This window comes from Myotis nattereri (genome assembly GCF_964212035.1).
Source record: "Myotis nattereri genome assembly, chromosome: 11".
NCBI classification, from domain to species: Eukaryota; Metazoa; Chordata; class Mammalia; order Chiroptera; family Vespertilionidae; genus Myotis; species Myotis nattereri.
In genome coordinates this window covers 12,450,895-12,463,652 of record NC_138086.1, presented here as the reverse complement: position 1 = coordinate 12,463,652, position 12,758 = coordinate 12,450,895, and the positions used below count along the sequence as shown (strand labels likewise).

The following is a 12,758-nucleotide window of genomic DNA, read 5'->3' as shown; positions in this document are numbered from 1 at the left end:
GCCCTGCCCCTGGTCAAACTCCCGGATGAACTCCTGATCCAGGGGACAATTTACATACTACGTTTTTATTCTATAGGATCCTTTACCAATATGAGAGTCCAGAGATGTGTTGTTGTTTTTAACAATCACAGATTTGTTATCTGACATGCTCTTTGTCTCAGTTTATTAGACCACAAAGTTGGGATAATACTATAGACAGTTCTAATTCAAAGCCATCATTGTTCAACAATAAAACAATAGAAATTCAAGAAAATAATTTGTTCAACAATAAGCTAATAAATGTTTTGATTAACAAATGCTCCCCAAATTGGTTTAAAGATATCTAAAATTTTTAAGCTAAAAAACGTAGCATTTTTTTGGTTGACAAAATTTTAAATTAAATGTTTAGCTAACTACTAAACAACTTCATAGTACCTGTTGTTAAAATGGAAATGAAGGTAACAGCAATGAAGAAGAAGACAAAAATCATTTCTATTCTCATCTGGAACCAGCGCAGGGTTGACAGGTACAAGAACCAGTTGGCAGTATGTAAATTCAGAGCTTTGTGGAACAGTGTTTCAAAGTAAGGCTGACGTCCAAAGGCACGAAGTGTCCATAGTCCTTTAAGGCTCGTAACCAGATGAGTGAAAATTGGACTCCTGCCTGTGAAATATTCCCATAGAAAACAATGCAAATCATGTAAATGCACAATGCAAATGCTTATTACCACGTACCTGATAAGGATTAGCTTAGAAGACAGCAAACGTCATTAGTTAGAATGGTTTTCATACTGGTGTCATACTTGGAATAGATGAAATTTATAAATTTTTAATGTTACCCTTCTTTTATAGTTGGCTACCATGGATGGGAACGTAATATAAAATCACTGCTATTATTTATTCATGTTCCTTGGCTACTTCTGGTCAGTTTTTCTGGCTAATCCTCAATCACTATTGAGTGAAAATGGTTTTCTTTTAAAACAATTTACTCAAAGCCTTGATTAAGAATGTTTTAAAAGATTTAATTTAACAAATAACCTTCAATGCAGAAATGCACTTGAAATTTAGCCCCTGAAAATGCACCTGCACCAAGGCTGTTACCGAAAATGTGCTTCCCAAACAGCTCAAGCACAAAAAGGCAGACCTGAAGAGAGAAAGGAAGCATGTCTGAAAAGAAGCCAGAAGGAAGAATTTTGTGCAATATTGTTTGGGAACTCAGACAAACTTTTAGTAATAGTAGCACTATCATTTTTAAATTTAATTTATATAAGTAAATTATGAATGAATATCCTATATAGTAAGACTCTATACATGAGCCTGGCTGGTGTGGCTAAGTGGTTGAACATTGACCTTTGAACCAGGAGATCATGGTTCAATTCCTGGTCAGGGCACATGCCCGGGTTTCTGGCTCCATCCCTAGTAAGAGACATGCAGGAGGCAGCTGATTAATGATTCTATCTCATCATTGATATTTCTAGCTCTCTCTCTCTCCTTCTTCCTTCCTCTCTGAAATCAATAAAAATATTTTTTAAAAGTATTTAAAAAATCAAAATGAATTCACACACTCTTAATCAACAAAATCAATCTATATGTACTTTGTAATTTACTGTTTCCTTTTATATTCATATACTTTTAATCCTCACCCACGGATATGTTTTATTTTATTTTTTATTTTTTTTTATTTGAGAGAAAGAGAGAGAGAGAGAGAGCGAGAGAACAACAACATCGATGTGAGAGAGAAACATTGATCTGGTGCCTCCTGTACATGCCCTGACTGGGGATCAAACCTGCAACCTAGGTATGTGCCCTGACTGGGAATCGAACTCACAAGTTTTTGGTGTACAGGACAATGCTCCAACCAACTGAGCCACCCAGCCAGGACACTAGCCATATGATTTTTAAAAGTCATTGTTATATAATGCAAAAGTTTACAAGCAGGAAAAAAATTTTTGGAAACATAGATTAACTATAGAGAATCATGAGTAGCTCTTGTGCATATTTTCTGAGGTAAGCGGTGCACACTTGGTGTCATACCTTCAGATTCCAGTTGCTTGAGTTGCTGGGAGGTGTGGAGAAAGTAGGATCGCAATAAAATAAAAGCAGCGATCACTGGCACTGTTGCTAAGAGGATGTAGGGCCTTAAAACTGAGACCACTGCTACAGCTCCAATCACAATTAATACCAGCTGTAGGATCAAAGAAAACACATTGGTGTGTAAATATTTTCATGTTGCAAAGAAGACAAGGTATGTATGTCAGAGCTATATTTCTAAATAGCTCTTCACACTCTGTTCCATTCTCAATAAAAGACAGGCATTTTCCTACTAGGACGGCTGTCATCTCAAAGTACTTTCTCATAAGTTTTCTTTGAATATTCAAAAATTGTTTAGGTTCCTCATAATAACATTTTGAACTTTAGAAAACATGGTGATCTTGGATCTCTTAATGTGCTAACTTTCTGTACACAATACATTGGGAAGGGTGACTTTTTTTTCTAGACTAACCCTCTTTTAAAATAAACTTTAATTAATAGGATAATTTCCATATGAATGTGAAATTTTAGTATTTATTTTGCTTAGACAATTTATGAAAAATGGGCATTCATCTTGCAGCCTGAGTCAGAAAGATCTAGTTGAAATGTATGCTTGGCATTTAGGCAAGCTACTTAACTTTTCTGAACCTAGTTTTCTCATGTTTAAGATTGAAAAAATATTATACTTAATAACTAAATGTTACTCCCTTTATCCAAAATCCTGTTTCTGTTTCTTCAAACAATTGGAGATGACCTAGAAGCAACCCCTCCCCCCCCCAAAAAAAAAGATTTTGGGGGTATGGCTAATTTAATTTGAAATTGGATACTTTTTTCTATCTCATATATTGTCAAAATAATTTTGTGTTTCAGTAAAGTCATTCCACTAAAGCTACAGCTTCACATTATTCACCAAAAATCTGAAGCCCTGTTGGCAGTATCAGAAATAATCGAACCACATCGGTGTTCTTCAGGATCAATTAAAGGCTCAAATTCTATATTTCCACATGAAAAATCAACATATTTTAAAAACAACAACAACACAAGTCTGCTAACATTTATTACACAATAATCCTTTTGAATAAAGTATAAACTGTCATAACAAGGGTTAAAAAATAATCTTATGATAATCAATGAGCGAGTTCTCCACCAATTTCCATGGCTGACACGTGCATTACCCAGATAATAAAGTGGAATACAGAACATTCTGGTAGATGTGAACAGGTGTGGTGCCGGGGTCCAACCCCAGCAGGTCCAGGGGTTCCCAAAGGCGTAGACGGAGTTGGCGAAGAAGGAAGGACACAGAGACAGTGTTCAGTTGATCAGCAGCCTAGCCAGGATCTCCAGCCAGGATCTCCAGCCAAGTTCTGGTCTGGATCTCCAGAGAGGTTCTGCTTCAGGATCTCCAGCCAGGTTCTGTGTCCAGTTGTCTTGCTAGGTTCTCCAGCCAGGTTCTCCAGGTTCTCCAGCCAGGTTCTGTAGCCATGTTCCCTCGCTAGGTTCTCCAGCCAGGTTCTGTCCAGGTTCTCCAGCCAGGTTCAGTCACCAGGTTCTAGTCAGGTTCTCTTGCCAATTTCTGTAGTCAGGTTCAGTCCAGGATCTTTTGCCATGTTCTCTCCAGCGAAGTTCTTCTGTCTCTAGGTTCTGTGTAGGTTCTGTCTTCTAAGTTCTGTCTTCTAAGTTCTGTCTTCTAAGTTCTGTGTTGTTACATCTGTATTTATACCAGTTGATTCCAATCCTATCAATCTCTATTCCAAAGGTTAGGGCATTTCTTATCTCCATTCCAGGGAGTAAAGATTATGTAGCTTAAGCATGATTGTTCATAGTTAAAGTGATTAATTACCCGCCTGGCACTTAGTTAAGAGGTTTTATTCCCTCCCTAACTTCAGGGGAAAATCCCTACCTGGGGAAACAACCTTTCTCAGAGAGGTGACCTTGGTTAAAACACATAGTGCCAAGAAGGTGAGCAAACATATTAAGAACAGTATGCCATATATGCCAGGTCCCTTGAAACAGCAAGCATGGACTGGCTCCCGGCAGTGTGGGTGTAGCTAAAATCTGCATAAATCTTCTTTGAGTAGGTTATTTTCATCTAAAACTTATAATCATATCTCCATGACACTTTTCTAGGGAAAATGCCTGCACATCTTGAGGCATCAAATTCCGCAATACCAGCCCTCCACTCATTCAACAAATATCCAGAAAAATCTTTACTGCCGGACACTGAACTAAGGACATATGATGACTCAGTAATCTCAGGAAAGTCTTCCGTGTTACATTCCGCCCTCAACAAGTGCCACCAGTACAGTGAGAAAGCCCCTGATGCCCTATTACTACATGACAAGACTTTATCAATGGGAAACCATCCTATCTAATAAAAGAGAAACATGGTAATTGGCGTACGACCGCTACCCTTGAAATTGGCTAATCAGGGCGATATGCAAATTAACTGCCAGCCAAGATGGCGGCCAGCAGCCAGGCAGCTTGAAACTAACATGAGGCTTGCTTGCTTCAGTGACGGAGGACTCCAACGGAACCGCCTGCTGCTGCAGGCCTCTGAGCTGCAACTCTAAGCAACTATGTAACAAATATAGAAGCTAAACAAAACCCCAGAAACCTGCTTTGGATCACCGGGCTTTAGCCAGCAGGATCGCAACATTGTAAGCAAAGGCCAGAAACCTACTTTCAGCAGCGGAGGCCTAAGAGCTGGAGCCAAGCCTCAAAGCTAAAGCTGGCCCAGAATAAAAAAAAAAAAAAAGAATAAAAAGGAGTGGTTGGGAGCTTCAGTCACCCGCCAGCCTGAAAACAGCCCTCAGCCCCTCACCCAGACTGGCCAGGCACCCCAGTGGGGACCCCCACCCTGAAGGGTGTTTGACCAACTGCAAACAGCCATCATCCCCTCACCCAGGCTGGCCAGGCACCCCAGTGGGGACCCCCACCCTGAAAGATGTGTGACCAGCTGCAAACAGCCATCATCCCCTCACCCAGGCTGGTCAGGCACCCCAGTGGGGGCCCCCACCCTGATCCAGGACACCCTTCAGGGCAAACCAGCCGGCACCCACCCATGCACCAGGCCTCTACCATATATAGTAAAAGGGTAATATGCCTCCCAGCACCGGGATCAGCGGAGCCGCGAGGCCTCCCGGCACCGGGATCAGCGTGACAGGGGGCAGCGCCCAAACCCCCTGATCGCCCTGAGGCTCTGTGTGTGACAGGGGGCGGGGCCACAACCTCCCTATCCACTCTGCTCTGTTCGTGACAGGGGAAGGCGCCCCAATCCCCTGATCAGCGCTGCTCTGTGCCTGATAGGGGGGAGCTCCCCAACCCACTGATCTCCCTGCGGCTCTGTGTGTGACAGGGTGAGGCACCCCAACGCCCCCCCCCCCACGGGCCCTGCTCTGTGTGTGACGGGGTAGAGCCATTACTACCCCATCGGCCCTTCCTTGAGTGTGAGAGTGGCGGCGCCCCAACCCTCTGATCGGCCTTTCTCTGTGGGTGATAGAGGGCGGTGCCCCAACCCCCTGATTGGCCCTGCTCTGTGCGTGACAGGGTACAGAGCCCCAACCCTCTGATTGGCCCTGCTCTGTGCGTGACAGGGGGTGGTGCTGCAACCTCCCATCGACCCTGCCTTGAGTGTGACAGGGGACGGCGCCCCAACCCCTGAATCGGCCCTGCTCTGAGCCCAACCAGGGGCTGCACCTAGGGATTGGGCCTGCCCTCTGCCACCCAGGAGCAGGCCTAAGCCAGCAGGTCGTTATCTCCCGAGGGGTCCCAGACTGTGAGAGGGCACAGGCTGGGCTGAGGGATCCCCTTCCCCCCCCCCCCCCGAGTGCACAAATTTTTGTGCACCGGGCCTCTAGTAGTTTTATAATAAAGGATTATTTTCCTCAGAAATAGGATCTTTGGGGGAGAAAAGAGAAAAATTCTGATCTAAGCATGATTAACTAGGGAATATGACAATTTAAATGGGCAATCATTAAATAGCAGTGTGTCTGAAGGACAAATGCTGCTATATTGGTAGCATGGAAACATTCAGCTACTCCATCAGAATCAGGATCTTTTGTTTGCTGTTGACAACTATAAATGTACTGTGTCCATTTGACTTCTGACATATTTCCCACATATCTGGGTAGTCAACTAACCAAGATATCACACTGGGTTAGAGAAGAATGGAGAAGAATTTGAGCCCAGACTTCTAAATCCCATTCATTCTTACCCAAATCCTACACTTTGTCAGAAGAAAAATTCAACTGATTATAAAACCTGTAAGGCACCATTCATTCATGCTCTTAGGAAGTGGGCGGCACATTTTTAACCACCCAAAGCATCTTGTAAGCATCCCTGACACTGACAGTTACACAGCACTGCCTGAAACTGGAGCTGATAAGGATAAAGGGTCACTTTGAAATCAGTAATTAATTAATTAATTAATTAATAGGAAAATAAATGAATACCTATTAATTTAAAACCATGCATGAACACCAGATTTGGAATTCATAAATGATGATCCTTTTTAGTAAGGATTTAATGGAATCAATAGAATGAGCAGGGGAAAAAAATGTGGAAGACACAGTAGAGATCAAAGAAGCAGGACTCAGTGGGTAATCTTATGTAATAAAAGCCTAATATGCTAAGTGTCCAGTTGATCAGTCAGCCATTCAACTAATCAAAGTGTAATATGCTAATGATATGCTAAGGCTGCTCAACCACTCGCTATGACGTGCACTGACCATCAGGGGCAGATGTTCCGACTAGTAGGTTAGCTTGCTGCTGGGGTCTGGCCAATCAGGACTGAGCGAGACAGGCCAGACATGCCCTGGAGCCCTCCCGTGGTCCCTCCCTGGCTAGCCAATCTCCCGCGTCCCTCTCCAGCCCCAATCGTGCACCGGTGGGGGTCCCTAGGCCTGGTCTGTGCCCTCTTGTAATCTGGGTTGGAGAGCTGGTTTTGGCCCAATCCTGTAGGCCAGGCCAAGGGACTCCACTGGTGTATGAATTTGTGCACTGGACCTCTAGTTGTATATAAGAGAGAAGAAATTTAAAAAGATCTAAAGGTTTTGAGGCTGAGAAGAGAAGATTTTGGTAATTTAAAATGAGTGGGCTTCTGTTTCATTAAAAAAAAAATCATTCAAACAGATAAGTAGGAGCTAGAATACAGTTTCTCTCTGTTTGGCTTCAAGTTGCCATCTATGGTCCACTTCCATTGTGCCAATGTGAAGCAGATAACTTTAGTAGTGAAAGTTACCATCATCAGGTTTACCTTCCTCCTTTTACAGGTTAGAAAGCTCAGACCCTCAGAGATTAAGTATCTTGTTAAGGTAAAATAAATAGTTGTATCTTCAGACTAGAATCCGGATCTTTATTTTTGTTATATGATATTCCAATTCAGAAAGCAAAACTGCCAGAACATTATTAAATGTTAGAAAATAGAGTAAAGAGAAATTAATTTTTAAAAGGAAATTTATAGGTATGATTTCTTTGTACAAAAATTTGTTCCTGAAATGTGACTAGAATTAAATTAATCAGAACATAGTTAAATATAACCAGAGGAGCCCTAGCGGGTTTGGCTCAGTAAATAGAGGGTCAGCTTGTAGACTGAAGGGTCCCTGGTTCAATTCCGGTCAAGGGCACATGCCTGGATTGCAGGCTCGATCCCAGTAGGGGGCGTGCAGTAGGAAGCTGATCAATGATTCTGACTCATCACTGATGTTTCTATCTCTCTCTCCCTCTCCCTTTGTCTATAAAATCAATAAAAGTATATATATCTCCAAAGGAGCTCACAATTTAAAGGAGCTCCTGTGATAAATTTTTTAATAAAATTGAAATTAATCATATTTTTACTATATTTGATTGTCATATATTATGCTTCCTTATTGTAGACCTTTCTATAAATAAAATAGGGAAATTAAAAGAACCCTGCCCAAACCCTCGGAAACAAGAATTAAAGAATCCCAACATCAGAAATTAAGTAGAAACTATTCAAATTGCCAAAGAGAAAGCATTTGAGAGTCATCCCTGTGTCAAAAATTGTTAATTTATAAATGAATATTTAAAAATTAATCTCCCAGAAGGACTTATGAAGTGAGCCTTATATTGATTCAGAAAATACTCAGTAGACTGCAAAAGTAGGAAAAAAAACTATCATGAATCCTTTGCAATCATGTCAAAATATCCATGTTCCAGTTTGTACCTGATTTCACAATATTTTAATTGGGACCAGTCATTTACACTCCTGAAACAAGGAACAACATCCAGCATTAAAGAAAGACAGAGGAAACACTCTTTCAAATGCACAAACTCAAAGCACCAGTTAAAGAATTGCCGCAGCCACTGTTGAGTTATATCCCTCAACAGCGCAACTAAAGGAAATCCAAAAAGTTAAAGTTCACTTAGAATAGTTAATGCACTTAATCCTGCCCATCGTTTTAGGTGAGGCAAACTGGCAATCTGGTTTTCCCGCACTTGCCAATGTTGGTTGTGTATACACACAAATGTGGTAGCCCTTATTCTGTTGTATGGATTCTCTCAAATAACGAATTATTATTGAGGGGTAGGGGACTGTGAAAGTGGGTGGGAGGAGAGAATGACCCATGGCGAGATGGGCTGCATCTTGTTCCAACTGTCTCACCAAGGAGATATCATGGAGACTATGGCACTTGCTCTCTGGGGCTCGATTGAAGTCAGGCAGGAGCTGTTTTTAAATCCGGTCCAAGAACCAAGGTTATTAATTCACAACACACCTTAAGTCCTGTCACTTATGGAATCCTAATGCAGTATTCCATAGCTTACCCCTATCTTCATCCCCTTCTTCTTTATTCTCACCACCAGTTGATCACCACACCCCAGAGACACATGCTCAAAGCCAGGCTGCACTGGAGGCCTCTTCAGATCTATATCACCCAAGGATAGTCCTCACTAGTCCTGCATTTTTCTTTCCCCTCTCACCTTCTTGAACATTTATTTACAATTCTGTCCCTGAATTATGGTCTTTACTATGAGCTGGGTGGTATTCATAGTTAAAACTGTAGCCCACCAAAGAACTGTTTTTCATTTTAACACGGGCCCTATGGAGGTAGGTGACTTCCATCAAATAGTGATGCTGATGTCAAAAATGTCATATTTCATGGACAGTAATTTGGGGGTAAGGTGGTTTATTATAACTCTCAAATCACTCCCAAGTAGTTGGTTATTAAATCTTAATGTGGAATTGCTTTGGGTTTGGGTAGGTAAAGAGTTCTAAGTTGTCACTGAATCTACTAAAATTATGCTTACTTTGAAGACTTTTGATATTGATAAAAGTCATACAATAGATAGGACTGCAACTCACAAGCCAATGAAAAATAAGCAAAAACTCATTTACTTCTTTTTTATAATTATTTTTAAAAGCATGACAAATGCAAAGACAATCATACTTATTTTACAAAGACAAACCTGGATGAAGTCAAATATGGTAAGAGGCAGAAGATCATCCAAAATTGCTATATCTTTGGAAAATCTATTAAGAATTCCACCTGTAATATAAAAGAAGATAAATTCCTCAACAACCAGTAATCTTAAAAATACATTAATATTTTATAAATATGGATCATAGCGGAAGCATTCAGAACTCAAGTAAGACTTATCATGTAATCAAATAAGGACATAGAAAAATTTAGTGTTCTACAAAGGTTCTAAGTAACTGTGTTCAAGTTATTGTCTCCCACTTTTAAACCTTTATAAAATACAGATTGCTGTAAGGTTCAGGCCAAAATTAATGTCTTTAATAGAGCCCTTATCACAAATTATGACAGGAATGGGTACTCATCCTATTACAATCTCACACTTGCCAGCCTGGCTATGTTCTCATCATTCACTTACACCTGTAGTCACACCCTATCGCTCTCCTTCTCTATCTTCTTCCACTTTTTGACTCACCTCTGAAGAACCCGTGGCTTCTCCAGAACCTACACCACATGTACGTCCTCAGCCATGTTCTCCCTTTCTACCCTCTTCACTGGCAATCTAAGCTTCAGCCTGTTTTCTAAAGTCCAGACTCATATATATAAGTCTGGTAATTTCTTCCTTAAGTAGAAAAGAATTATATATGAGGTGTCTACTATGCATCAGACACAATGCAAGGCACTGAGGTGACACAGGTGAAAAAGCTGTGTTCCGTGTCCTTGAGGAATTCATTGTCTAGGCTTAGCGAAACTCATAACATAATGTTGTACAAACAAAGTGATAGTGAATCTTATCATTCACCACCATCCCCACCAACTGCAGGATAAAGTCCAAAATTCTTAGTTTAATATTTAATGCCATCTATGATTTGGCCTTAAACCCCTTAGTTAATACAAGCCTTCTCTACTCAAACATTCTGTTTCAGCCAAATCATTTGATTCTTTTTCAAACTTTATGTTTTAATTATAGTTGGCATAGAATATATGTTTCAGGTACAAAAGAGTGACTAGATATTTATATATCTTACAAAGTGATCACCCTAATAAGTCTAGTACCCACCTGGCATCATAGTTATTACAATATTATTGACTTTATTCTCTATGCTGTACTTTATTCTCTCGTGACTAATTTTATAACTAAATCCCTTTCTTGGTTTCTTCTTTTTTTAAAAAAATATATTTTTATTGATTTCAGAGAGGAAGGGAGAGGGAGAGAGAGATAAAAACATCAATGATGAGAGAGAATCATTGACCGGCTGCCTCCTGCATGCCCCCGACTGGGGATCTGGCCCACAACCTGGGCATGTGCCCCTGACCAGAATCAAACCCAGGACCCTTCAGTCCCCAGACTGATGCTCTGTCCACTGAGCCAAACCGACTAGGGCTTGGTTTATTCTTTAAATACACTCAACACTCTCTTACCTCCCTGACTTTGCTATGAGGTTCCCTCTGCCTGAAAACCATTTCCTCTCATCTTCGTCAAATCTATGTCTCCTCTCCCTCCTGGGCCAATTCAAATGCCTCTCTTACAAAGAAACATCAATGTTTGCACCAGCACCTCCTCTGGACACACTTAATACCTTTACTATATCTTGTCAGTACCTCTGTTATAATGACTACTAGAGGCCCAGTGCACGAAATTTGTGCACTCAGAGGAGTCCCTCAGCATGGCCTGTGCCTTCTCACAGTCCAGGACCCCTCGGAGGATGTCCGCCTGCCGGCTTAACCCCACTCTGCAGAGAGCGGGCCTAAGCCGGCAGTTGGACATCCCTCTCGCAGTCTGGGAGCCCTTGCTCCTTACTGCCTGTCTGCTTGCTGCTCCTTACCACTGTGCTTGCTGCTCCTTAGCACTGCCTCAGAGGCGGGAGAGGCTCCTGCCACTGCCACTGCACTTGCCAGCCATGAACTGGGCTTCTGCCTGAGTGGTGCTCACCCTGTGGGAGTGCACTGATCTCTGGGGGCAGCTCCTATGTTGAGTGTCTGCCCCTGGTGGTCAGTGAATGTCACAGCTACGGGTCGCTCCACTTTTTGGTTAATTTACATATTAGCATTTTATTATATAGGACACCCATGTCTTATATCATAGTCGCTTGTATTAAATGTCTTATCTCTGTTTCTAGACTGTAAATTGCTAAAGGTCAATGGGACCTCGCCACATTTATTTTTCATTATGCATAACCCTCATCCAAAAGCCTTATATGTAGGAATTATTTAATGCATATTTATTGATTTAAATATTATTGATAAAGGCAAGGAAGTATTGGTTGCTGCTAATTATAGCAGAAAATATGTAGGTAACATACTGAGAAACTCAGTAACAGCAATGTTTTTTAAAAATAAAGCATCATCCTTTCATACAGAAATTCGGGGTGTGGGTAGGGGTTGGTAAAGAACATCTAGATGTTAAGGTCTTCTTGCTATTTCAGTTCTCATGAACATAAGGGGAAAATGCAAAAAACAGAGATTTTTCAGAATCATTCTACAAAGCAGATTAAACTTTGGAAAATAAGATGAATGAATGAGAAAATGAAATGAATAGTAACCATTTAATTATGAAAGAGAGAAGATTCTTATTATTTCAGTTCTCATGAGCATAAGGAAAAATGCAAAAACAGAGATGATTCAGAATTATTTTACTAGCAGATTAAAGTTTGGAAAATAAGATGAATGAGAAAATGAAAAGGATGGTAACCATTTAATTATGAAAGAAAGAAGGTTCTTAACAACTATGTGTAGTGTTTAAGGGAATGAGGAGCTCTGAAACATAACGAGGGGAATGGAAAGTGCACCCCCGTGGGAATAGGGCCCCTCAGAACGGACAACAGGGAACTGACCTTTATTGCATGTTGGCTATGTAACAGGCAAGAAGATTGCCTGTTTTATTCTCACAAGGATCCTCTGAGGTCCCCATTTACAGATGCAAAAGCAAGGCTCAGGCTCAGAAGAGTAACTTGCCTATAATCATCACTCTTATGGTGACAATCTAGGACTCAAACAATTCCCATGCTCTTTCCAGTACCTCTCATTGCCTGTTTATAGCTGTTGGCAACCTGGACAAATCCTCTATCTTCTCTGGGTCTCAGTTTTTCCAAAAAAAATAAAATCGTTAAATCAAGGTAATCTAACATTCCTTTTAGGTATAAAATTTCTTAGCTCTAAAACATGGGAATGGAGGGATCATATCTCAACATAATAAAAGCCTTATATGACAACCCTACAGCCAACATTATACTCAATGGGCAAAAACTAAAATCATTTCCCCAAAGAACAGGAATAAGACAAGGATGCCCACTCTCACCACTCCTGTTCGACATAG

General features: G+C 41.0%; 1 protein-coding gene across 2 annotated transcripts in view; it reads right to left on the bottom strand.

Moving 5' to 3' along the window:
• Positions 1-12,758, bottom strand: part of CFTR (CF transmembrane conductance regulator) — a gene marked incomplete at both ends in the record, with an annotated part of 201,521 nt that overhangs the window by 61,136 nt on the left and 127,627 nt on the right. For both annotated transcript variants that reach the window (XM_081102067.1, XM_081102066.1), the window contains 3 exons: positions 415-642; positions 2,013-2,163; positions 9,435-9,514. In XM_081102067.1, coding sequence (XP_080958193.1) covers positions 415-642; positions 2,013-2,163; positions 9,435-9,514 — 459 coding nt within the window. The remainder of the gene's footprint in view (positions 1-414; positions 643-2,012; positions 2,164-9,434; positions 9,515-12,758) is intronic.